This window comes from Silurus meridionalis, chromosome 11, assembly GCF_014805685.1.
Source record: "Silurus meridionalis isolate SWU-2019-XX chromosome 11, ASM1480568v1, whole genome shotgun sequence".
NCBI lineage: Eukaryota > Metazoa > Chordata > Actinopteri > Siluriformes > Siluridae > Silurus > Silurus meridionalis.
The window spans coordinates 19914285-19938625 of NC_060894.1; the positions used below are offsets into that span (position 1 = coordinate 19914285).

Genomic DNA, 24341 nt, shown 5'->3' on the forward strand with positions numbered 1-24341 from the left:
AAGGTCACATATTGGGCTGAATAAATGGTTGGGGGAAAAAAAAACTTATGTTGGGTAGAATCACCATTTGGGTTAAATCCAGTGTCAGGCTGTACATTTAACACCTATGCTTTGAGTGGTGTTCTACCTGACTCAATCCACCTCGAAATACCATCATTATGAAGTCACAGCTATCGAAACCATCAATATTTTGCTGAAACGCAGTATATCAGAGCGTTGATCAGAGCGCTGCATCACAGATGGATATCTTAAAGAGCAAGAATGAATGTGATTACTGGGCTACGCCCATACATAATCTTTAGCAAAAGCATCAATATAAACCTCATAAAATGGCCCCAGGTTTCTATGCATTTCATTTATTTTGTGCATTACTGCCCTGTCATTTGAAATGAAATTAGCAAATTGTGTTTTTGTGCAAATTTTACTGGAAAGAAACAAGTTTAGATAGAAAAAAAAATCTCCAGCTTTTCTGTAAAATGTCCTTCTGTAAAGTGTATCTGCGACCAAATCAATTTCTTCTTAGCTATGATGAAAAGAAAAAAAACCCCAGTTGTTTGAGCTTGTGCAGTTTGCTACAGATGCGGGTTGCGAGCTCTGACTAGTGCGCTCTCTGACCATCCGTGACTGGACGCCTGCTAGAGGGACTCTAGCCAACCAAATTAACCAAATTGCAGTCTAAAAGGTTCAATCAACAGCTTCAAGCAACATGTATTTCAATACATCAGGCAATACGTGACGTGAGGGCTGAAATCTGATTGGATAGAAACCCCAACGCAGCTTCGCGCTATGAAATGTAGTTGACCTTTATTGAATAGATATGTAGCAAACTAGATACTTCATTTTGAATTTTTATATCTACATTTTCTTTATTATGTCTAATGAAGTAGGGGGTTTGGCCATGCAAGGACCTCCATAACCCAGGGCTCCACATTGTTGGTTTAAACACCTTTAAATAATTTCATTAATTTGACAGCTAGTTGACATTTCACATGCACTCAAATTATTCCACGTGCTCTTGTTGTACATGGAACTGGGAAATTCACTATATCATGAGCAAACTGTCACATGAACCAGAGCAGAGCTGTGCATGGCTAATAAACATGCCCCTGGCTGGGCTGATACTTGCATTATTGACTTTATGGCATGTATGAAGTTGTTGTTTTTTCATTTTTTTTTTTGTCCTGTTACTGAAACCCCCCCAAATACTGTGTCCAAACAGGGACATTTTGTGTTGCCCAGATGTGTACCAGAGTCAATGGTTTACTCAGTCATTGTAGACTTCCAGCTCAATAGACTTGCTAAAAATAATGAGTAACTCCCTCGTTTCTTTCTAGTTGACACACTCTTAACACACACACACACACACACACCCAGCCATTCAGTCTATCAGTGTCATTAGTTTGCGGTATATGATTAAAAGTTGGCCATTGTTTACTTCAATGGCACTACTCATAAGTGTAGAGATAAGCCAGATATGTCGCTTTTCAGCTTTTCCTCTCCTCTCATTTCTTCCTTAACCCGTCCAAAAAAAGAGACAGATTGTGTAATCAACAATACAGAACATTTAAGTACTAAAAATGATTGGTGTCTCTGTTCGTGTGAGGGTTGTAGTGATACTACATGAGTCACTGAGTGTAACATGGGGGTTGCTTCAGAACACAACTTCAGAATTCATTCAGAACACAAGATCGAGATAGGGATGAAATAACATGCTGCCCATAACAAATATAATCAGAAACTCTATAAATCTCTTTAAAGCGATTTCCGTCCTTGTGGTCGTGGTGCAGTTTTTGGTCACACCGATATACAGTGGTGCACAGTAACAAAGTAAATGTAATTCATTACTGTATTGAAGTAGCTTTTTTTTTTACACCTTTCTGTACTTCACTGAAATATTTCCATTTGAATTTTATTTAACTTTACTACATTTCAAAGTCAAATATCTTCTTTTTTACTCAACTACGTTTATTTTTTGGAATCTACTGATCACCAACATACAGTTCAGCATCTGTTCAACAGCAAAGCAGAACATTTAGTTTCATTTACAATAGAACATATAGAACATTACAGGCATAATAAATCGTAGTACTTTGGATACTTAAGTACATTTAAAGGCAAATACTTAATAAAACGTAACACAGCAGTTATACACAGAAACCATGTTGAAGGTCTTTCACAGTGGGGTAACTTCATGGCATGAATCAGCCCAGGTCAAGAGAATATGATCTGAATTACAGTTACAATATGATTCTTTTCATAGCAGTCTTAAGTCTACAGTAAGTTTTTTAAAGTCATCCACTGTCGTTTGAGGAACAAAGACTATAAAAAAAAAACATATACATTATATTATTGCACCATTATTTTGCCATCTATGGTGTTGACAAATTTTCATTGCAAATTTGTTGGAAAGTTTCATCCGACAAAATTCTTTAAAGGTGCTTCAAATGTGTCTTTACTGGTGCGCTCACTGAACGAAGTGAAAGGATCTTGGCAAAGGTTTGGGATCTGATTAGAAGGAGCCAAGCCCCTGGAGCGAATCCACAAGCAAAACTCAACAAATCTAAATACAGAAAAGACATTATTTTCGAGATTCTTGAAAAGTGTTCAGAGCCTGTGAAACCGTTTGAAACTTTCTCTGGGGGAAAATCATTTTTCATACTCCGCAGTGGAAGAACCAGGACATGAAATTGCACAAAGCCAGTGAAAGGAAAACATAAATGATTGTTTTGTTCACAACGCTTAAGTTCAAAACTCACGCTGGCACAATCTTCTGTGGTACTATAATTGACCTTTTCTGATCCTCTGATACACTGTATTAGACATGGACCAACAGTGAAGTAAAAAAAACGAAGGAACTGAGATCAGAGGACCAGCAGCTGTTTGCCTGCCACACAGGAGAAACTGTGAACTGTAGGCTATGCTCAACAAAAAGCTCTATGACAAGTGTTGGTAAATTATTACTGATAGAAGTGGCGTAAATGACGACACTATATAGGATATATAGCATGTCTTTGGCTTTAGCATCAAATTTTCCCTTCACTTGAACTAGTTTCTCCATGAAGATTTCCTGCTATAAAGCTCTGATCTCGACCCTTTATTGTACACCTTTGGGATGAATGTGAATGCTGACTGCACCCCAGGCCTCCTCACCTCACCTACCCAGTACCTGACAATACTAAACCCCTTGTGGCTGAATGAGCACTGGAACATTTTCCCAGAAGAGTGGAGGTTTTATAGAACAGCAAATGGGGACAAAATGCCAATTAGGATATTCAGAAATCATTCATAGAATCTACTGTATTATTCCCACTTATAGACTGTGATGATGTAAGTAAGACAAAATGAATAGTTCTAATCCCTAAAGCTATTCAAAACATCTCGGATACTTTTTTTTGAATGGCATTTGCAATTGCAGTTGCACACAATCATCACATACAATTGAAATGCCAGTGAAAGTGATTTCTTTCAGTCATTCTTTCGAACCACTTTGCTCAGTTCCCAATCCATTCATACTCCAGTAATGCATTATATATTTCTGAGGTAAATAATCTGAGCAAAACCCTGAGGACCCAGATCATTTTCTCAACTAATTATAAAGCAGGAAATACAAAAACATGGGTCATTTTAGCTGTTAATTGACTATAGTCAGGGTTAATAGTGGTCAGGGCATCAGACACTGAAAACTCGAACTATTTATTCTGATCACAGAGGGTCGATCAGATGATTTACTGCTTTTAACTTTGGGATTTTTTTATGTTTTTGATGGTAGAATCAGAACAAGTACGACTGGGCATGAACCTGTCATCTCTTAAGCCAAAAGAAAGACCTGCATAAAGACTCTGTTCTGGCACCAATTTTTCACAGAAAAGTATTTTCCATAGTAACTACACTCGTAAGGTTTGTAGCTTAATGATCTTCTTGAAGCTTAATGATACCCTGGTCTACTTGGAGAGGTGATAACTCAGTGCTTAAGGCATTGGACTTTGGATCTGAAAAGTTATGGGTTCAAATCCCAACCACACCAAGCAGCCACTCCTGGGCCCCTGAGCAAGGCCCCTAACCCTATAGCTGAAAGTTGCTCTGGATAAGGGTGTCTGCAAAATGCCATCAATGTACTTGAGTAAGGGTGTGTTTTTCAGTGAGAAAAAAATTCTTCGGCAGAGACAAATAAACACTATAGAAAAGGGCGTTAAATGTGTGAAAGTGCAAATAAGGACATGAGGATAGATAAAGCTATTTCCTGCTGATAAGATATTTAGGTGCATGTGATCTTAATATGTCCTAGTCATCTGTTTCAGCTGAATTGTAGGTAATAGTTCTTGTCAGAACCCAGAATGTGAGAGAGTGTTCTCATATTATTCATCTCTGGTGTTTGTAATGTTTTAATGATATATAATTACAGTCTTGGTGTCACCCAGATGAGGTTCCCTCTTTAAGTCTGGTTCCTTTCAAGGTTTCTTCCTCATACCATCTATGGGAGTTTTTTCTTTGCCCTGGTCGCCCCAGGCTTGCTCGTTTGGAACGAATACACATCTATTTAAATATAAGTGAATTTTGTTCTCTAATTTATGCTTCTGTAAAGCAGCTTTGAGACAATGTCCATTGTGAAAAGTGCCGTAAAAATAAACTTGAATTGAAACGCATTATTTAATAGTTTATGTTGAAACTGTTAACAAGAAACAGCTTGTTTGCTCTGACCCAATATCTCCAGTCATCAAAAATGCTGTAAGGCCATTTGGTAGGAGTGAGAAACCCTCAGCGTTTCTGCGGGAAACAATTCCCTTGTGAAAACCCCTCTATTATAACCCACTAGGATGGTGGCCAAGGCTTTGTTGGTGTCCTGACCTCTTAATTGGAGCGAGTCTGGGGTTCTCAGGAGCCCAATGAAAGTGCTCATCACTCTTATTGCTCCAGCTGTTGTAGAGCTGCAAGGGGAAACTCCACCGGAAGCCGAGGTAGTAGCAGAAGATATATGATCTGACATCAAGCACGGCTTCTTGAAGCCTTAAACATGCAGAAGGTGATTCACGCTACAGTTGGCCATATGGTGTCATGGAGTGCTTCATTTGTTTGAATAAGGCGGTGCACTAATAGGTTGCAACAGGAAAGTAAGAGCGTTCACAGGCACTGAAAGTATGCGAAAGGCATTTATTTATTAAGCTGCTTGTGTCTCGACTGCTCTCTTAAGATTGAATTGTTTTGGCCTATTAGTGTCTCTTCTAACAAACGGAATACTGGAAATCCATGTTAATTTAACATAAAAGAAATAGTGTTAAAATGCATGAGATAAAAGAAAATCCATGGTCTTATGCAGATTAGCTAGGTTTTAGCTAGCAGTAATGCAGAATACACCCTGGATGTCCCTTTTTATCTTCTAGCCTGGGCACATGGAGAGGTTCTATGCTGCATACAGTTAAATGGAGATTTTGCATACTTCCATGCGACTAGCCGAGACCTGGGAGATATTTTTTCCTGGCACATGTGAACCATTTTGCTTGTGCTGTGTTCTTTCTTTTGTTCTTTTTTTTCAAAGACATGGCTGCAATAAAAGGAAAATTCCATAATAAAGCAGGAGACATGAGATTATTGGTTTGCTGCTTTGCAATATACAGTATTAGAAACATTTTACGGTAAATCTAATGTCTAATCTTGCAGCTGCTTTATATTTCTTTGTCTTGCTAAAATACCATTGTTGCACGAGAACCCAAGCAGCATGAATATAAAAAATTTTTGCGTTTATTGGAGAGCACAATTAATTCGGATTTTGTTTAAATGCCTGGAGATAAAACCCTTACCTCTTAATACAATGAAGAAAACACTGAAGCGAATCATTTCCCGATGTACTACAGATGTAATACTACAGATGTATATGATATAGATATACTGATATATTTCTGGTGATGTTGAAATATTTTACTGTGTCACAGTTTTTAGTTATTAAACTAAAAACACCTCTCATGAATTTTTAAAAACTGACTTTAGGATCCAACTTCCATTCTGTTGGTTTAGAACTGGCTTCTGTATACATCAATAATATCAGACTATACAGTAAAGTCTATTTGTATACAATACTTTGATCTGTCACTCTTGAAAGATCCTTTCCCCTGAGTCAAGCTCCGGGATATGTCTGTAATATCCTTTCACCATTAGCATGGATGCTAGTACAACGTTTTAGTTAACTGTTGTTACTTTAAACCCACATCCTTTGGATGAACTAATCTGTAATCGAAGTTCAGATATCAATAACTGTACTCATTTAGGAGCCATCATTGTAGATCTAATGAGATCTTTATTAGAAAGTCTCTGTAATTCATACATATTCGCATGATGAAATATTGATCACACTCTTCAGTTAAGAATTTCAAGACTGTAATTTGGGAACATGACCTGATCAGCACTGCAATCAGTAACACATTCAGATTACTTTATTTTACTGAATTTTGAATTGTCATTTGTAATTGAGCATTGAAAACCAACCTGGCACCATGTGGGGGAAAAAAATGCTCAGAAAAAATATTTAAAACTGCTTCCTGCCTTCAGCAGAGGTTTTAAAAAATTCATAAACCTCACTGGTCTAAAGTGGTGGTACCATCTTCTCTTATCATTCCCTAGTGAGGGAGACAGGCTTTGTCTCTCCCACAGTAGGTCTATGTGTAACCTCCTGACAGATATTGGTCATGTTAAAATGCACACTCTGTGATGCACATGGTCAGAATAGCACTGGTTGCACAGCTTCTGATGTGGACACGACGATGTCTTTTGGCACATGGATTTATGAAGGTCGGTGCTCCCTGTGACTGTGCTTGCTTTGTGCTGCTATCTGTTGGTGTGTTGAAAAAAAAAATTAGTCTTGAAACTTTTTGTTACCACCTGACAGGAGTGGAACCTGATGTGGTCTTCTGCTGCAGTGGTCCATCTCCCTCAAAATTTGGTATGCAGTTAGCCCTCGAATTACGAAATAAATAGGGACCGGAAAAGTGTTTGTAAGTCGATTATTCGTAAGTCGAGAAGAGAGAGACTAGTGTGTCTCGGTCCCACAGCATGCCTGCCTGGCGTTCTTCTTCTTCTCACTGTTTGCAGAGTTGTAAACTTTAAAAGTTTTCTTTAATATTAGATTTTTTTTTTATATTTTTCTTGCGTTTTTTGGGTGGCCGTGGCCGTGTTTGTATCTCCGAAAAAATTTGTTCGTAGTTCAGGGGCTGACTGTATTGTACATTCTGATAAACTGTACATGCCACATTTGTTAAGCGTGATTATTTGAATTATTGTAGCCTCCCTATTCACTCAAACCAGTCTGGCCTTTTTATTCAGACCTTCATAAAGGAAGGTGTTTCCTCTTGCAGACCTGCTCTTCACTGGATACAGTAACTGAGCTGCATGAAAATTCCAGGAGCTCATCAGTTTCTGAAATACCAGACCATCTGGCACCAACAACCCTTTCAATATCCATGGTCAGTCTCGCAGATCGCATTTTGTCCCAGTTCTGATGTTTGAGGAACATTAACTGAAGATCTGTATCTGTGTAATTGAATGAGATATTCTGCTGCTACTACATGATTGGCTGATGGGATAACGAGTGGATGAGCGGTCTGCACAGGTAGCACATTAGTCGCTGTCCAAAATGTCTGTGTATTTAATAAAGGTTTACAGTAATTGCACATTGCATTGTTTTTAAAGTACCACATATCGGTAATAGCGTAATTCTATTGTAGCCAAATAGAAATCTACAATGTAGTTGAGATCATAAACTCAAAAATGCTGGTTTTATTATATTCACTTCTCAATATCTTAACAAATGGCATTCAAAAAAATAAGATAGCTCACTAGGTTTTTGCTACCTAGATGGATGAGCATCACCTATAAATGACTCTCCAATTTGAAGTTGTTACACTCAACCTAGTTCACTGAAATACCTGAACAACATGATGAAATATTTGTAACATTTTGCCACAGTGTCAGACTGTAAAACATTTAGAATTTTATACTAGTGTGGGCACGTTATTTTATTGCACAAATTACAAAATAATTTTGGGGTGTAGGAGTTACCCCTGGCACTTTGCCATCATCATCATCATCATCATATTACTGATAATTTACCTGCCCGGGACTACAACCGCCTTACAATTACTGTGATGAAACAGCTCGATTTGTAATCTACTGGGGTAAAATGCTTCTGCCCTGGGCTACATTTCATCAGTTACAAGTTCACCAGATACTCACTTTGAATCAGGCTGAAACTGTGGGATGACTCATGTGTTTTATTTTGTTGATAGTAATGTTGTTTTGTCACAGAAAGCATTTTTTTTTAAATGGGGGTGGGGGACGATACCCAGGATTGCGTTATTTTCTGTGTTTTCGGGATGAGCTGTCAGGATTTCAGTTATCTAATAGTTTCGTTGAAAACCAGATGGTAAAACACCTGAAAGTTCTCAGAATATTCTCAAGCACCTGAATAGAATTTACCACCATGTTAATTTAATGAAAAATTTTAAAAGAATTTCAATTTACAGCAGTTAAAATTTGGTGCTTTGAGGACAATTCTTTCATACCAACCACTGGATGTTCAACATGGCACCTCATGGCAAAGAACTCTCTAAAGATTTGAGATATAGAATTGTTGCTCTCCATAAAGATGGCCAAGGGGAAACAAGATCAGTAACACCCTAAAACTGAGATACAGTGCAGTGGCCAGGGTCATACAGAGGTTTTTCACGGTGGGTTTCAATTGGAACAGGCCTCACAAGGGTCTATCAAAGAAGCAGAGTCCTCGTGCTTTGTATCAGGTGCAGAAGCTGGCTTCAAAATACAGATGCATGAGTTTAGAGGTTGCAGAAACTGAAGATCCTCTTGTCAGTGCTCAGATCATACACTGCAGAGTTTGCTAAAGACCTGTCCAGGAGCATGAATTACTTGAACCTTATCCTTTGGTCTAATGAGTCTAAGATCAACTTGTCTGGCTTAGATGGTGTCCAGCATGTGTGGTGACACCCTGGTGAGGACTACCAAGAAAATTGTGTCTTGCCTACAGTCAAGCATGGTGGTGGCAGCATCATGGTCTGGGGCTGCATGTGCGCTGCTGGTACTGGGGAGCTGCGGTTCATTGAGAAAAAAATGGATTCCAACATGCACTGTGACATTCTGAAGCAGAACATGATGCCCTCCTTTCAGAAACTGGGCCGAACCGCAGTTTTCCAACATAATAACGACCCAAAACACACAGTCAGGATGACAACTGCCTTTCTGAGGAAGATGAAGGTGATTGAGTGGTCAAGTATCTATCCAGACCCTATTGAGCACCTGTGGAGCATCCTCAAGGTGGAGAAGCATCATTTGTCTAACATCCAGCAGCTCTGTGATGTCATTATGGAGGAGAGGATCCCAGCAACAACCTGTGCAGTTCTGGTGAATTCCATACCCAGGAGGATTAATGTAGTGTTAAATAACAATGGTGCTCACACTAAATATTGACACCTTGAACACAGTTTTGACATGCTCACTTAGGGTGTACTTACTTTTGTTGTCTGCTATTTTGACAATGATGTCTGTATGTTTAGTTATTTTTTTGAGGAAAGTGCTGTACTGCTGTACAAGCTGCACATTGGCTCTAAAATATATACAAATTTCATTTCTATATTACTGTCCCTAGAGAAGATCTACTAAAATGTGTCCCCCAAGCAACTAACTATAAATAGTGAATTAATAGTTTATACTATCATGCAGTAGATACTGTTTTTTTATAATAACCCCTCCCAATAACTCAAGGTGTCAATGATAAGTTTCTGTCTCTAAATATAGTAAGATATATTGCCGCAGATGAAATGGTATTCCAGTGATACTGTGGTAAAAAACAAAAACATCACTTGCACTTTTGCTCTCAATGGAAAGTGAAACTTGTACTTGAATGAACTTTCAGAAATCGAAACAAATCAAGTGGCTATGTTTCAGTCATCATGCTGTAAAAGCTGATAGCTTGGGGTCAAAGTGTCAACATTATGCTGTTAACAAAATAATTATTATGGAATCTGAAGCTTGCGGTGATAAAACTCCATGTGGTCACGGCATGCGTAAACTTTTGACAGTAAAGAAACTTTAAAATGTTTTTTATATAATAATAATAACAAAAAGAAATTGTCTTATATATTTATAAGTGGCGAGCCATGCATTTGGTATCTGGGCCTTTAGTGAGGACTTACCCGACTTAATCTACCTCTTAACACCACCACTATCACGTCACAATAATATTAACCATCGATACTGTACAAAAACACAATATAACAACACGTGGCATTACAGAGAGAGAGGTGGTTTCACATTTGGAGGGTGAAAACCATTTTACTAAAGCAAGAAACCCTAAAGTTAAGACTCCAAACCTCCACACTACAACCACAACTGTGCACCTATAACATCTGGAGCAGTTCAGAATCAATATTTGTCTAATAACATGATAAAAACATAAAAATGTAAATAAAATACAACCTATTTACCAGTGATGCAGACTCATAATGTGTAGCGCTCCTCAGAGGCTGTAATCCAGTGGTACCGCTCGTATTCACTGTTCTGGAAGTGGTGAACAAACCCTTTCCCGGGCTGAGACACGCTAGCTAGCTTCAGGGTTAGCAGACTTCCTCACGATGTCTAGCTTTTCTTCAAAATGAAGAAAAAAATCGAACTCGGATATATTGATGTGTGCAGAGCTACACACGTGTTTTACCAGTCGAACTTGGCTGTAACAATTTCCCTCTGACCAACCAATCAGATGACGGAAAAATGCTGACGCTATTCTGGCACAGCTAGCTGCCCTGTGAGGAGAATATGAAATCTGATTGGTTAAGGAAACAGACCCATTGCTAATATTCTCTATGGTAAAAAGGCCAGCAGTACTGACTCTGAAGGCCCTGGGCAGATTAGATTGACATGGCAGCACATAGAGGCTGAAATCTGATTGGACAAAAAAAAACAGTCAAGAGAAACGCTACGAAATGAAGAGAATAAAGTGTTGGGAATAAATTAATACAATTTCATGGAACAAATATTAGATTTAGGTTGTAACTGTAGGTCAGTGCTTCTGATAGTGTTTAGGGCAGCAGAGAAGACCTTGCTGACCCTGACTGCCTGCCACTGATATATAAATACACACACACACACACAATACATATACAGGTGCATCTCAACAAATGAGTATCATTAAAAAGTTGATTTATTTTAGCAATTTAGTGAAACCCGTATATTATATAGATTTATCACACACACTGATATTTTTCAAGTGTTAATTGTGTCAGAGACAACGTCAGAGCTGTCTTACCTGGGCAAAGGACAAAAAGGACTGGACTGGTGCTCAGTGGGTCAAAGTCTATATATATGTGTATATATACGTACGTACATTAGTTTTACACTTCTTTTATGAAGGATTATTTTTTTTAAGGATTCTACAAAGTGGGTTTTTTTGTGGCATTTTCGCTTTAAAACCCTGAGAGATCATGAAGTCTCAGAGGCACTGTGTTGTATGTGGTCTTGGAGTATGAGCACTGCTGCAGTGCTGCTGAATAAAACCTGCTTACCTCAACTGAATACATGAAAAACTGCAAGGCGGAACAAAACTGTAAATGAACAAAACACAGAAAATGCTAGAAGGGACAAATACTGAGACACGGCTTTCGCAGAATAAGAGCATTTTACTCCTTTAAATTCTACTCCTTCTTCAACTCTTTATCCGATGTCCACATTCTCCTTAGTTCTTTCTCGTATGCATTTGGGATCTATGGGATTTTGAGATTTTAGCTACGTTGCCTTTTACTTGTAAAATCCACTTCATTCGCAACAGCGACGCCTTTTTCTTATCTTTTATGTTAGGCATATCAGTGATACTGTATATGTACTTCCTATTGGTTGTATAGAGTTTTATTATTCTACATTTTTGTGTTTTATGTGTTTTAACTGTATATTGTATTAACCAGTATATGCTTGTTAGGGTCATGAGAACAATGGGATTAGGGAGGAAATACACCTGGGACTGGACTTCAGTTCATCATATTGAGGTGTGTATACAAGTAACACACACACACACACACACACACACACACACACACACACACACACACACACACACACACATCAGATACACTTTTTTATTTCTACTTGGCTACCAATTCAAGCTATACAATTTCTGTGCATGTGTTATTCTTCATTATATTTATGAGGTCCAATTAAATCCATACCAATTAATTTGAAACCAGATCCAGTCATTGTGAAAGAACTGCCAGTTGCTCTTCAGAAAAGAAAAATGCGATTGTACATGTAAATGCAATTGTTCATTTCATCTGTATGTTTTCCAAAATGGAATATAAATACTAGTGGAATATATATTTCAAACAGCTGTTCTTATGTTATAGACTAATATATATATATATATATATATATATATATATATATATATATATATATATATATATATATATATATATATATATATATATACAAAATATTCAAACACAAAATATTCAGCAGAAATGAAGATTCGGTTCAAAGTCTCATCATTTCTGCTGAATATTTTGTGTGTAAAGAAAAAAAATACAAAAATACAAAAACAATAATACAAATACAAATACAAATTCAAAGTCTCCACCTAGTGGCCACATCACGCATACACAAAACACGCATCTGAACAGGAATTAAAAAAAAAAAAAACGGTCATGTCCAGAGTTCCCCCATGTTTGCCTGGACTACAGTAGGCTCTGTTTTACGAAGTGCAATAGTTACACAACTTGCAGTACAAGCATCTAATTTTCCACACTATAACAAATTATCATATTTTCCTTTAATTGGATTTGTCTTGTTTGAACAAAAGACTAGTCAAATTAAAATATACAGGATAAACAAAATGTTTACTGCATTTTCCACCTATTCATTACATGTTTATTATTACAACAGTACTGACAAAGGTGCTTTATGTAAATACTTCTTTCAATACAAATGTAATATTACTGAATTTAGTTTCAGCACTTTGTTTAAGATGACCAAAAATAAAAAATAAATATTTCTTAGTCTTTGTGCTGAGTAATAAGAACATGGTGGAGGGTTCAGTATATTGTTGAAGTCACATGATGTTCAGGACAGTGCTGTATATTATGGCTGGCCTTTTCTGGAGGGTGAAGAGGGCTCTAAATTTAATTGCTCACCTTATGACACACGAAGTATATATAGAACACATATAGATACAAAAGCTTATTTAGTACCACAAGGCAAACGGCCCCAATACCGAACAACCCCCACTCCACCCACCCCCTAATATCGGGGACTGATATCTCAAGAGATGCTAAACGGTTTTAAAACACAAATATAGCACTCTAACTACAGATCCTATGCTCTATTTGTGGAGACGTGAGCGTTCAGCAGCATACGGACAGTATTGATTTCTATCGGTTTCACCTCGGGTGGCTTTTCTCCCCATGCTAAATTTGTAAACTTATTTTGTGCCAATTCCACAAGAGAGCACGGCTCATCTTTCCCGAGGCAGCTTAATTGTCTCTGTGGGTCCGAGACTGATTTAAGCAAGACTACTGCAACTTGAGCCCTTAAATCTTCTATGTATCTCAGTTTGCTTTAAAATGCCCAGATAAATGGTATATTTAGAAACCTTACCGTTATAGAAAAGTGTTGCTGCTCATCTGATCGGAACAGGACATGTGCTATGATATTTTAATGAATAACACAAAAACATGGAATTTTCTCCCCTTTTTTCACATTTCTTCAGGAGCTCAGTCAGTAAACACCTCTCTCCAGAACTGTGTAGCTGAGAAGTTCCTGTTCCTCAGCACTAACCGTCTCAGAGCTCTGGCTTCTCTCACTGACTGATCATAACTGGCTCTCCAGATGTGGCGCAGAGAAGAGCCGTTCGAAGGATTTACAGCGAAGTCGAACAGCTTTGGAGGTGGGCATGTGAGATGATGTTCTTCAGCCTGCCACACTCTGGGGGCCAAACCCTGTTACATATAGGATGAGAGATGACTGAGGTGTTGACATGGCAACAGTCCAGAGGCAAATAATCCAGTAGGAGTATTAAAGGCAAATTTTTTATCTTCAGTCTAGAAACTAAAGATAGATTTGCGGTGAATTTCGGTTTCCAACAAACAACAACTTTACGTTTTTGACTACTTGAACCCACATGTGGGTTTTTCACCACCACACCTTCCAAGTCATAGCAGGGACGTGAAACGAGCTCACTACTTTAAACAGACAACAAATATGCAAAAATTAGATACCCATAAGGTTCTTCCTCTATTCCTGTAGAAATGCTTACCTCATTTTGTCTGTTGTTGTTCTCCCACACCCGGTTGCACACCATGCACTCGAACACATCAATAAAGTTCTCCTGAGTAACGTCCTGCACCCCCCACTGACGCTCCTTCAGTTCTTTAAAAAGTATCTGATTTGATACCTCACGTTTCATCTTCCAGTCAAGGTACGTCAAATACTCCTGGTCATTTTTGTCCAGACTCTTTAGATACAGCGCTAGTTCCTTTGGAGACTGCTTTGGGTCCACCACAATTGCACTTCTGTTACTGGGAAGCCAAATTTGAACATTAGGGGCTCCGTAGTACACAGGGACCACGCCGAGCTTGAGCGGCCGCCACAACTTCTCCGTGATGTAGTCATCACAAATGGCATTTTCGAACGCTAGGATGAACTTATACTGGGCTAAGATCTGATAGAAGCTCTCCTCATCCATGGCAGAGGAGTCCCTCAAGTGGAAGGGGAGGTCCTTGTTGTGCAGGCACTCGCCATAGGAGTCGACTGGGATGTGCTTCATGAGCTCCTGCACATAGACATCGCGATCCGACGGTGGGTCACAGTCCGACTGGACGTACACCACGGGAGCCAGAGTGTGCCTCAGCTGGTTCTTCTGGGCCAGAGGGAGCAGGAACTTGTGGGAGGTGAGCGCATGGAGGCTCTCCAGGTGTTGCGTGGTGAGGGGGAGGTGGGAATGGTGGCTAAAGGTGGCTGTGTGGTTGAATAGGGTGATGACGGGTTTGTGGAAGAGCTTGTAGTTGTTCTTAGGTGACTCCTCGTGGAAAAGAGCCCAGTGTTGATGTTGCTTTCTTGGTAAAGGGAGACTTTCTACGCTGAAGTCCGTACCTTGATTAAAAAAAAAAAGCATAATCGCTGTAAATTTAGATTGCTTAAGACTTAAAATTAGCTTCTGTATCCATGTTGATATGATCATTTAGGCTTCATATGCTGTAAATCAGAGGTGTAAAGAAAACCTGGAAGTCATTCTTGAGTAACATTATAGATACCTTTCTGCAAAACTTACTCCATTACAAGTCACCAATAAAGTCAAATATCTGATTTGAACAGTACTTGAGTATTTGATTCATATTGAAAGTATGTTCAAAGATGCACCAGTCTGCAAGATGTTAGTAAAATGCCAAAAACGGTTGATTTTAGGTTTTATTTCGAAATTTTACCTCAACACTGGATTAACCATCAACACAACGGACTCTTCAACATGCCAGAATCAAACAAAGTTTAAACAAGTCGGTTAAAAAAGAGACCAAGTAGTAAATCGATCGTTCAAAAAGGGATCTTTTATAACTAATAAAATAACAGTATCATGTCACAAAGCAGAAGAACTGTTTTTATTCAATGGACAAATAAAAGGAAAGTAAATATTGCCTCTTCTGGAGAATAAAGACGCCGGGGGCAGATAAAGATGGCGTGCAAAATGTAACAGGTAACGCTCATTGTCAATTAAAATATAATGGAGTAAAAAGTAAATATTAAGAATATTAAATGTAGTTGAGTAGAGGGTAAAAGTTGCTTATATCTTTGATACTTAGTAAAACTAGAAAGTAGCCAAAAATAATTGGTTGAAGATTTGTATAGTTTTAGGGGTCCCCTGGTGGTCTAGTGGTTAGGATGCGGCGATCTCACCGCTGCATCCCAGGTTCGATCCCCGGTCAGGGAACCAACCCCAGCCACTCTTAGTGCCGGTCCCAAGCCCGGATAAATGGGAAGGGTTGCGTTAGGAAGGGCATCCAGCGTAAAAACATGTGCCAAATCAAACATGTGGATGATCCGCTGTGGCGACCCCTAACGGGAGAAGCCGAAAGAAAGTTTTGTTTTTTATAGTTTTGGGATGGTTTGGCAGACGGGTTTTTAGAAAGTGTACTAACCGCTGATGTGGTGCGGTTTGCGCCAACATTTTGGAAAGGAGTCTCCAGTGTCAACGGCTCAAGGGAAAACTGTAACTAGAAGGGTTGGTGTCCCCTCGGCTGCATTATATTAGTCTCTTCTGTAGCTAATAAAAGTGATAACTCCTTCTGTTTGGCTGTTAATGTCACTACTAACAGATAAAAGATAAAGCGCACTGATTCATACTTTAATAAATAATCAGTTGGCGGTTTGCTGTGCTGAAAGAGGAGAATAAAACACTCGGATCGCGCAGTGCAAAAGTCGTAACGGGAAACTGCTCACGGCTTTTTCAGGAGCATTCAATAAAATTTATACCAGATGTGTGTGTGTCCTCTTTGTTACCATAACCTGTCACCATCGTTCTAGGAAACAGAGACATGTAGGGGAATAAAGCTGCCGAGTGCTTAAACTACATGAGGACAGGTTTGTCTATATCGGGGTTATTTAGAGGACAAGACATTAAAAAAGAAGCAAAGGTGCATTAGTGCCTCTGATCTATTTTTGGAGTGGGAACAGAGGGCACAGCTTTCAGCTAGTCGGCTTGTGGCAGCGATCCACAGAGAACTGACAAGTGCTACTTATCATGTTAATTGACCCTGAAATCCCCCCTGGAGAGCAGAATCACCTGAGTGATGTAGAGCACACCTCAAGGTCAACAACAGTGAACTACAGTAAACTATTTAGAATATAGAAAAAAAAAACACCAAAGAAGCGTTTCCAGACGAGTGTGGACGAACCATTTTTGGGAAACGATTAAGAACTATTTCAGTGTTCTTTTAGCCGGATCGCTATTTTAAAATTGACCCGGGTTAGCGTAAACGGAGTTAGCATAGCCTGAGTAACAAGCTTTGCTCGAATGCTGTACATGTCTTTGGTGCGATCGATGCCGGAATAAGACATGACACCTGTTTGAGCTTTTAGCTACACAGTGATTAATTCAGCTTCCGCTCAGAGGTTAATGCATCTAAATCACTACAATCATGACACAGTGCCATGTCAGAACTGGTTTAACGCTCGTCTGCTCTGAGAAGTGTGATAAAGAGTGGATTCATGGACTCGAAGATCGAGGCAGAGGCTGCAGTAGTAAAAGCTGCAGAATCAGCCGAGCCAGGATTAGCTCTCACTCCGGGGGGCTGAAAACTTTCCACTCAAACCTCCAGAGAACTGCGATCCAAATGAGGATGTTTTTGGGTGAATTTCAGAGTCAGGTAGTGGTCAGACTGCTCAGGGAAGAATATTTAAAAACCGAGAATAAATCCAGAGCGACTTACACATTTGTCTCATTAATACAACGGAGACATTGAGGGTTAAGAGCCTTGCTCAGGGGCCCAGCAGTAGCATTTTGGTGGTGCTGGGATCTGAACTCACATCCTTATGATTAGTCAATGAGCGATCGGTTTTAAAACTGTGTGAAATCACTCTGAAATCCTTGTTGATTTTCAGTCTGACTTGACATTTTCTTAGAGACTTAATGCACTCAAACATGTGAGATCACATCCCAAGATACACCTGTTCTGCTGATAACACTGGTTTCCACAACTCCCAATAAAGAGTATCTTTCTTTTTTACTCACAAACCTTTGCACATTCTAGCTTGTGTGTTTTATTAACTCTATATAGCAAGAACATGATCTTAATAGAAATGTTTTTCCTGTTAACTTTATTTCTGTGATAACCAATAAAACTTTTAGAAATAAAAGTTTTAAACATTACATTCCAGATGTTTTCCCATTTTGTTGTTATAAGAAGCTCAGACATTACTGAGCTCTGTAATGTAACGATGTTAGGGGAGGAGACCTGGTGTGCAGTTGGCATTCCAGTTCATCTCAAAGGTGTTCAGTGTAGGGGTGTAACGATACATTTGTTTTTTACCGAACTGTTTCGATACACGACTTTCAATACGGTGCACATGTGTACCAAAAGCAATTCTTGTTTTGCGTGTGAATTTTGTATTATGCCTGTAACCTGGGCGTTAAAATCCGAGGTACGTACCGATCCGTGAATTTTGTGTGCGTTACACCCCAATTTATTGGGTTTGAGGTCAGAGTTCTGTGCAGCTCACTGAGGAACAACCACACGTGGGTGTAGCAGTCAAGTGTCCACATACTTCTGATTGTATAGTGTAACTGCTTTATCTCATTATGTATATTTTATTTATTATTCTAATGGCACAAATAAACAACCTCATGAGTTGCAGATGCATGTATACACTGTATATGTACTGAGTTCAGGCTCATGTGATGATTCAGAAGTATAGAATGAACGATACTGAATTGATGAATGATGTTGCGTCGCTTACCATAAAACAGGAAGGCCTGTGTCGAAGGATGAGAATGGTATGACTTGTTAATGGTGAAAAAACATCTGTTGTGTCCGCACTCCCCAAGCCGGCCCGGCTCTCCTGTTAGAGGAGACCACCAGACAATAACTGGGAAACCAGAAGCAAAGCCTGGAGATACTCTGTCATCAGTGAGCACAGGACTCTCCGGGAAAGCCTGGATCTGTGTTAACCCGTCTCTGTCCTTTAGGGGGCGTGTGTGCAATGCTTTCTCAAACTGGCCCAGCTCCTCCACCACCTAAACAACAAAACAGCTGAGTGCAAAAGTTTGCACACCCACCCAAAAAAAAAAGATGACAACAAAAAATATCGACACCTACAAATTATTGCACTGTTTCCGTAATACATTTATACAAGATTTTTTGGTGTATTATTATAGAGATTTTAATAGAAGTGTTAAATCAGTTCAAAAGTTTGCATCTTCTATTGGAAATCATATCAATATTACAGTGCTGTGAAAGTGTGTGCCTGTTTTTTTTTGCATGTTTGTCACACTTAAATGATTCAGATCATCAGGCAGACTGTTACACAAAGAGAACCTGAGTAAATATAAAAGGCTGTTTTTAAATGATAATTTAATTTCTTAAGGGAAAAAACCCTATTAGTGAAACAACTGCAGTCAAGCATTCATGATTACTGCCAATGAGTCTTTCACATCGCGGTGAAGCGATTTTGGCTCACTCTTCTTTGCAGGATTGTTTTAATTCGGGCACAATAGAGGGATTTCATTGAAATCTGAACTTTGACTTTACCACTCCAAAACCTTGTTTTTTTCCGACCCATTAAGAGACTTTTAAACAGAGGGTAAGGTTGAAAAACTCGGCACTGATGGATGGATAGTTTTTTAGATGAGTGGTTTCTGAATGGTGGAAAGGTGATGCATGGGGTTTGAGGGAAAAAAAAATACCAGCACTAAGGAAAGCGTCAGTCAATCCTGGAAGCTCGGCTAAACACCTGCAAACAAGAGCACATGTAAATAACACGCGTCTTGTGTTCGTTAAAATCGTCATTCTTGAATTTTTTTTCAGCCGTCGACGGTTTGACAATGAAAATTATTCTATTTTCCCATTTTCTAATATTAAATCCTTGTGTAATCATATAAGATGCAAACTGAAGCTTCATTTTATCTTGAGAACAAAGGTAATTTTTTTTTTAGGACAATTAAAACTTGGGACAATTTGATTCTTATTTAGAATAGAAATACGCTGGAATACATAAGCGTGACCTCAGAATATGAAAACTGTTTCACGGTTCATGCATGTCAGTTATTCACATTTGTCAGACAGCCTCATTCAGAGCGATTTACAACTGAGCAGTTGAGAGTTAGGGGCCTCACTCAGGGGCCCCGCAGTGGTGCTGGGATTAAAACTCATGCCCTTCCAAGTCAGACAAATTAAGTTCTTTCGAGTTTATAAACACCCCCTCACACCGCCTCACTACACTCCACACTAACTCAGGGGTTTATTACGAAAAATATTAACAGCGACTGCACTAGAGTCCGTTCTCATAAATGGTTGTTCAGGTTTATTGTGTGAGAGATTGTGCTGATGTAGACGCCATCTGAGCCACAGCTTGGTGTTCATTGGTCGAGGGAAAGCAGGGCAGGCTTAAAGAGTAAATACAATGGAGTAAGCTCCACCCACTTAACTATTATTCTAATTTATTTTTATTATTATTATTTTTTTTTAGAAAATCCTTCATGCACCACGTTTGATATGCAAATGATGGTGACGATTCAGTCCCTGAGCCTGTCGGGTCATTTGGCGACACTTTCGGGACTATAAACACCGCTTGAATGGTTCATGTCTGAAAGCAGACACACGTGTGCACAGAACTATAACTCAGTCTACGTTTTCATTTAAAGCAGGAACCATTAAAAGACATCAGCTGTTAAACCATTTACAGTAATATTATAACGGGGTAGTTGAAGGGTTAATGGTGAGGGTTAATGGTCTGCCTCAGGGGCCCAGCAGTGGCACTTTTTATTGGTGCTGGGATCTGAACTTATTAGAAGTCCAACATTTTATCCACTGAGCTGCCACTTGTGCTCTTCAGCTGCCCTGTTTATTTTTAGTAAGTCAGATCTGGCGTTCTTTAGAGACTCAATGCGCTCAAACATGCGAGATCACGATCCCTGGTAACACTGACTAACCAATAAAAATGGACCGATTTACACATCTTTAGATAGAAATATATACCGTTTGAACGTTTGCAGACACGTGATCATTACTAATTATCACATTTTAGATCTATAATGTATTGCACGTGTAGCCTTGATTATCATGCTGAGATTATAATAATTAGTAACGATCACGTGTCTACAAACTCCAAATAAACAATTTCAGATTGTTTTCAGATTCAGATGTTGTTCCTCTTTGCTGTTATAAGAACCTCCATTCTTCTGGGAAGGCTTTCCACTAGATTTCAGCCACACATGTATTAGTGAGATGAGTAATGAGGTTAGATTAAGGAGGCCTGGGATGCATTTGGCATCATCTCAAAAGTGTTCAGTGGTGTTTGAGATCTGGACCTGATCTCAGCCTGCTGGTGTTCCTGGAAGTCTCTGTTAGTCTTTAGTGATCATGGACTTTCATCAGAAGTTCTGCATGCACACATGAGTGTGTGTGTGTGTGTGTGTGTGTGTGTGTGTATCTCAGCAGTGTCTCAATCACAGTACCTGCAGTGTAATGAGGAGGAAAACAAACGCAGAAGCGCAGAGACAGAAGGCGAAAAGTTTTCGAGCAGAAAGTCTCGCCATGTTCTGCACGTAGGAACACCAAAAAACATCAACATCATCATCACCTCCGACTTCTTATCTCATCCTGCAACCCGGAAGTCACTCTTACACGGGGTATTTACAGTCTACTGACTTGTTGCATGTATTCGGCCATGAGTCCCAAACAGCCGGAGTGGCGCTGGAGAACTTCCGGTGCTGAGCTCCAGTCTTCAGGAAGCAGCAGATACACACGAATTGCAGATGTTTGGTCTTTATTTCAGACCAAGAACAGACCCAAAGATCCATTAGGAATGTCTTAAAAGCGTCATGATTCATTTGTAATTATTACAATGATATTATATTAATTCATTATTTAGTTAATAAATAATAATACAACAATAATCTATCATTCCAACTTTTTTTTCTCTACTTAAAAACTATCTAATAAATAAAAAACATACTATATAATATTTTAACAACCGGATCTGAAAAAATATGCTGAATTGTTCATTTTTTATAATAATTTCTATTATTATTGTTGGCAGATTTTTTTTAAGGTTGATTTTATTCTTTGTTGAATTTGTTTAAAATCTAAAAATTTTCATTTAAAGGACTGATGAAGATCAGGAGAACGTGGTGGTGACGAAGCTGAAGTTGGTTCCTGTCCCCGTTTTTTTGGTACCACCTTATAAACGTCAGGTCTTTAGGAGGTCTCGCCGGTAGATGGCGCCAAACAGAGCACTGATTTCTCATGTACTTTTCTACACCTTCACCTCCTCATTCTCAGATCATCCCACAAACCTCACAATTTCACTGTAGGGGTTTTTAATCACTTTCAAAAAATGTTTCTCTTATCTCATTGTTATAATAACACATTGCACTTATTTTCACAAGAAATGGTGCCATGTTCACAGAGCCATTCTTTTACAGATGTTTTCATATTGAGGATCTGAAAGTCCATTTTCATAATGAGGAGTTGGTGGTATAGGAAATAGTCAGAAAGAAGAAATCTGTACAAATCTGTGGCTGTGTTGGTACACAGAGAAGTTGGAAAGGCAGCTGTAGGGGTTAAATTGACTAGAAAAGTGATGCAGGAATGTATTTCAATTAGAAAATCATCTTCAATTTCAAACCCTATTAAACCAGTCATGTTGTGGGAATTTACCATGTAAAACAAAGACGAACAAACACCTGTTCTGTTGCTCGTTATGTTTGTTTAATGTTTTGTTTAGGTTTTTATTTATTCTGACATTTATTTATTTTTTTTTTTGCAAATCGACTGCCTGTTTTACTGTGATAAAGCCAATAAATTCCTCAAATTTGCTCAAATTTAGACACCCATAGTGTCCCTCTATCTTTCTTTCTTATTTTCTTTCTTTCTTTCTTTCTTTCTTTCTTTCTTTCTTTCTTTCTTTCTTCCTCATTTCTTTTTTTACACTTATTTTCATATGAAAAGGCCTCAAATGCTATGTTCACAAGCCATTCTTTTACAAATGCTACAGCAAAAAACAAAGAAAGAAAGAAAGAAAGAAAGAAAGAAAGAAAGAAATTGCGAGGAGAATTGGAGAATTGCATATCACATACTCCATGGCTTGGGAATATGAGGAAATTGGAGGAATTTGTCGGGTTTATCACAGTAAGACTATATACATCTCAATAATAAGGTTAAAATTGAAGATGATTTATTAATAGAAAAAATATCAATTCATCACCTTTCTAGTCAATTTAGATCCTGCAGCTGCCTATTTAACATCTCCGTGTACCAACACAGCCACAGATTTGTACAGACAGAGGACTTGGTCTGAAAAAAACAGCTTCTTATTCTGTATTTTTTCTTTCTGCATATTTCCTATACCCCCAACTCCTCATGACTTTCAGAATCCTCAATATGATAATTACTGCAGCGTTTGTAAAAGAATGGCTCTGGGAACATGGCATTTGAGACCATGTGAAAATAAATGTGATGTGTAATTATAATTATGACATAATTGAAAAAGAATTAGAAAGAGTGCATTTTTCGCTCCATGTGACAGGCCCATTATTAAAAACTCTCCAGTCACATGCCTTCAAACTGAGTAATTCTGTAGTACATTACACTTATTTTCATGTGAAAAAAGGTTTATGAGATGTAGGAGAATGAGGAGATGAAGGTGTAGAAAAGTACATGAGAGCAGTGCTCTTTGTGATAAAGACCTGGAGTTTTTAAGGTGGAACCAAAAATCTGGACCCAACTTCAGCCTCGTCACCATCAAATTCTCCTGATCTGTTCAGATTGATCTTCACCTGTTCTGGATGGAATGAAAAACCTTAACTTTTTAAGTCACCTTCAAATAAAAGGAATAGAAATAACAATGAAGTCAACCTTAAATAAAACCTGTCAAAAATATTACATTAAAATAAGCAATTTACAAAAACATTGTCCAGATCAGATTGTGTAGATGTTATCCAGCAACCATTAGCCTTTATGTGAACACCTACTCCAAAGGTGGAACCAAAAGTCTAGATAATAAGAACCAACTTCAGCCTCGACACCCAGTTTCCAATATCTGTTCAGGCTGATACTCACCTGGATGGAATGAAGATGCTCACATGATAGAAATGATTGCAAATACGACTATGAACAATATAGTAGCGTTATGTCATTTACCAGCTCAGCTTTACCTCCTCCGTCATGTTAGAGGCAGGTGGAGTTATATAGTGGGATGTGACCCAAAATGGCAAGAATGGCAGATTGGCAATACCAGGGCTTGAACCTTCAACCTTCTCATCAGTAACCCAGAACCGAAACCGCTGAGCTACAGTACCATCTCCCCTTTTGGTCTGTTTATATAACTGGATTTTTCACTTTCCTAAACAAACCAGGGTTTATCATCATCATCCTCATCATCATCATCATCATCATCATCATCATTTCCCTGAGACGGTGACCATTTTAAACATCAGTCTGTATTTTTTTTATCACTATGAATTCTATCTTATAAATAGGAAATAACTGCTCAGCCTTTCGCCAATTCTTTGCCATTACCTTTGAGTGCATCTTCTTTCCAAGGACAATCAGAGGTTTGTTTCATAAAACCTGCTTTAATCTCATGTGTAT

At 38.6% G+C, this 24341-nt stretch overlaps 1 protein-coding gene across 1 annotated transcript; it reads right to left on the minus strand.

The window, feature by feature from the left end:
* Positions 1 to 12799: 12799 nt before the first annotated feature.
* On the minus strand, positions 12800 to 21475 carry fut10 (fucosyltransferase 10). The gene is made up of 4 exons (XM_046862057.1): positions 21206 to 21475; positions 18490 to 18766; positions 14297 to 15132; positions 12800 to 13979 (listed from the first exon to the last, which is right to left on the minus strand). The coding sequence occupies exons 1-4, from the start codon at positions 21284 to 21286 to the stop codon at positions 13755 to 13757; spliced, it is 1419 nt and encodes a 472-aa protein (XP_046718013.1). The 5' UTR covers positions 21287 to 21475; the 3' UTR covers positions 12800 to 13754.
* Positions 21476 to 24341: the final 2866 nt, after the last annotated feature.

Excerpts from the sequence above, each read along its gene's own strand:
- fut10 (XM_046862057.1), bottom strand. The coding sequence starts at position 21,286 with ATGGCGAGACTTTCTGCTCGAAAACTTTTCGCCTTCTGTCTCTGCGCT. Across the intron at positions 15,133-18,489 it reads ACAGGCCTTCCTGTTTTATG|GTACGGACTTCAGCGTAGAA; the intron begins GTAAGCGACGCA and ends TTTTTAATCAAG. Across the intron at positions 13,980-14,296 it reads ACAACAACAGACAAAATGAG|GGTTTGGCCCCCAGAGTGTG; the intron begins GTAAGCATTTCT and ends TATATGTAACAG.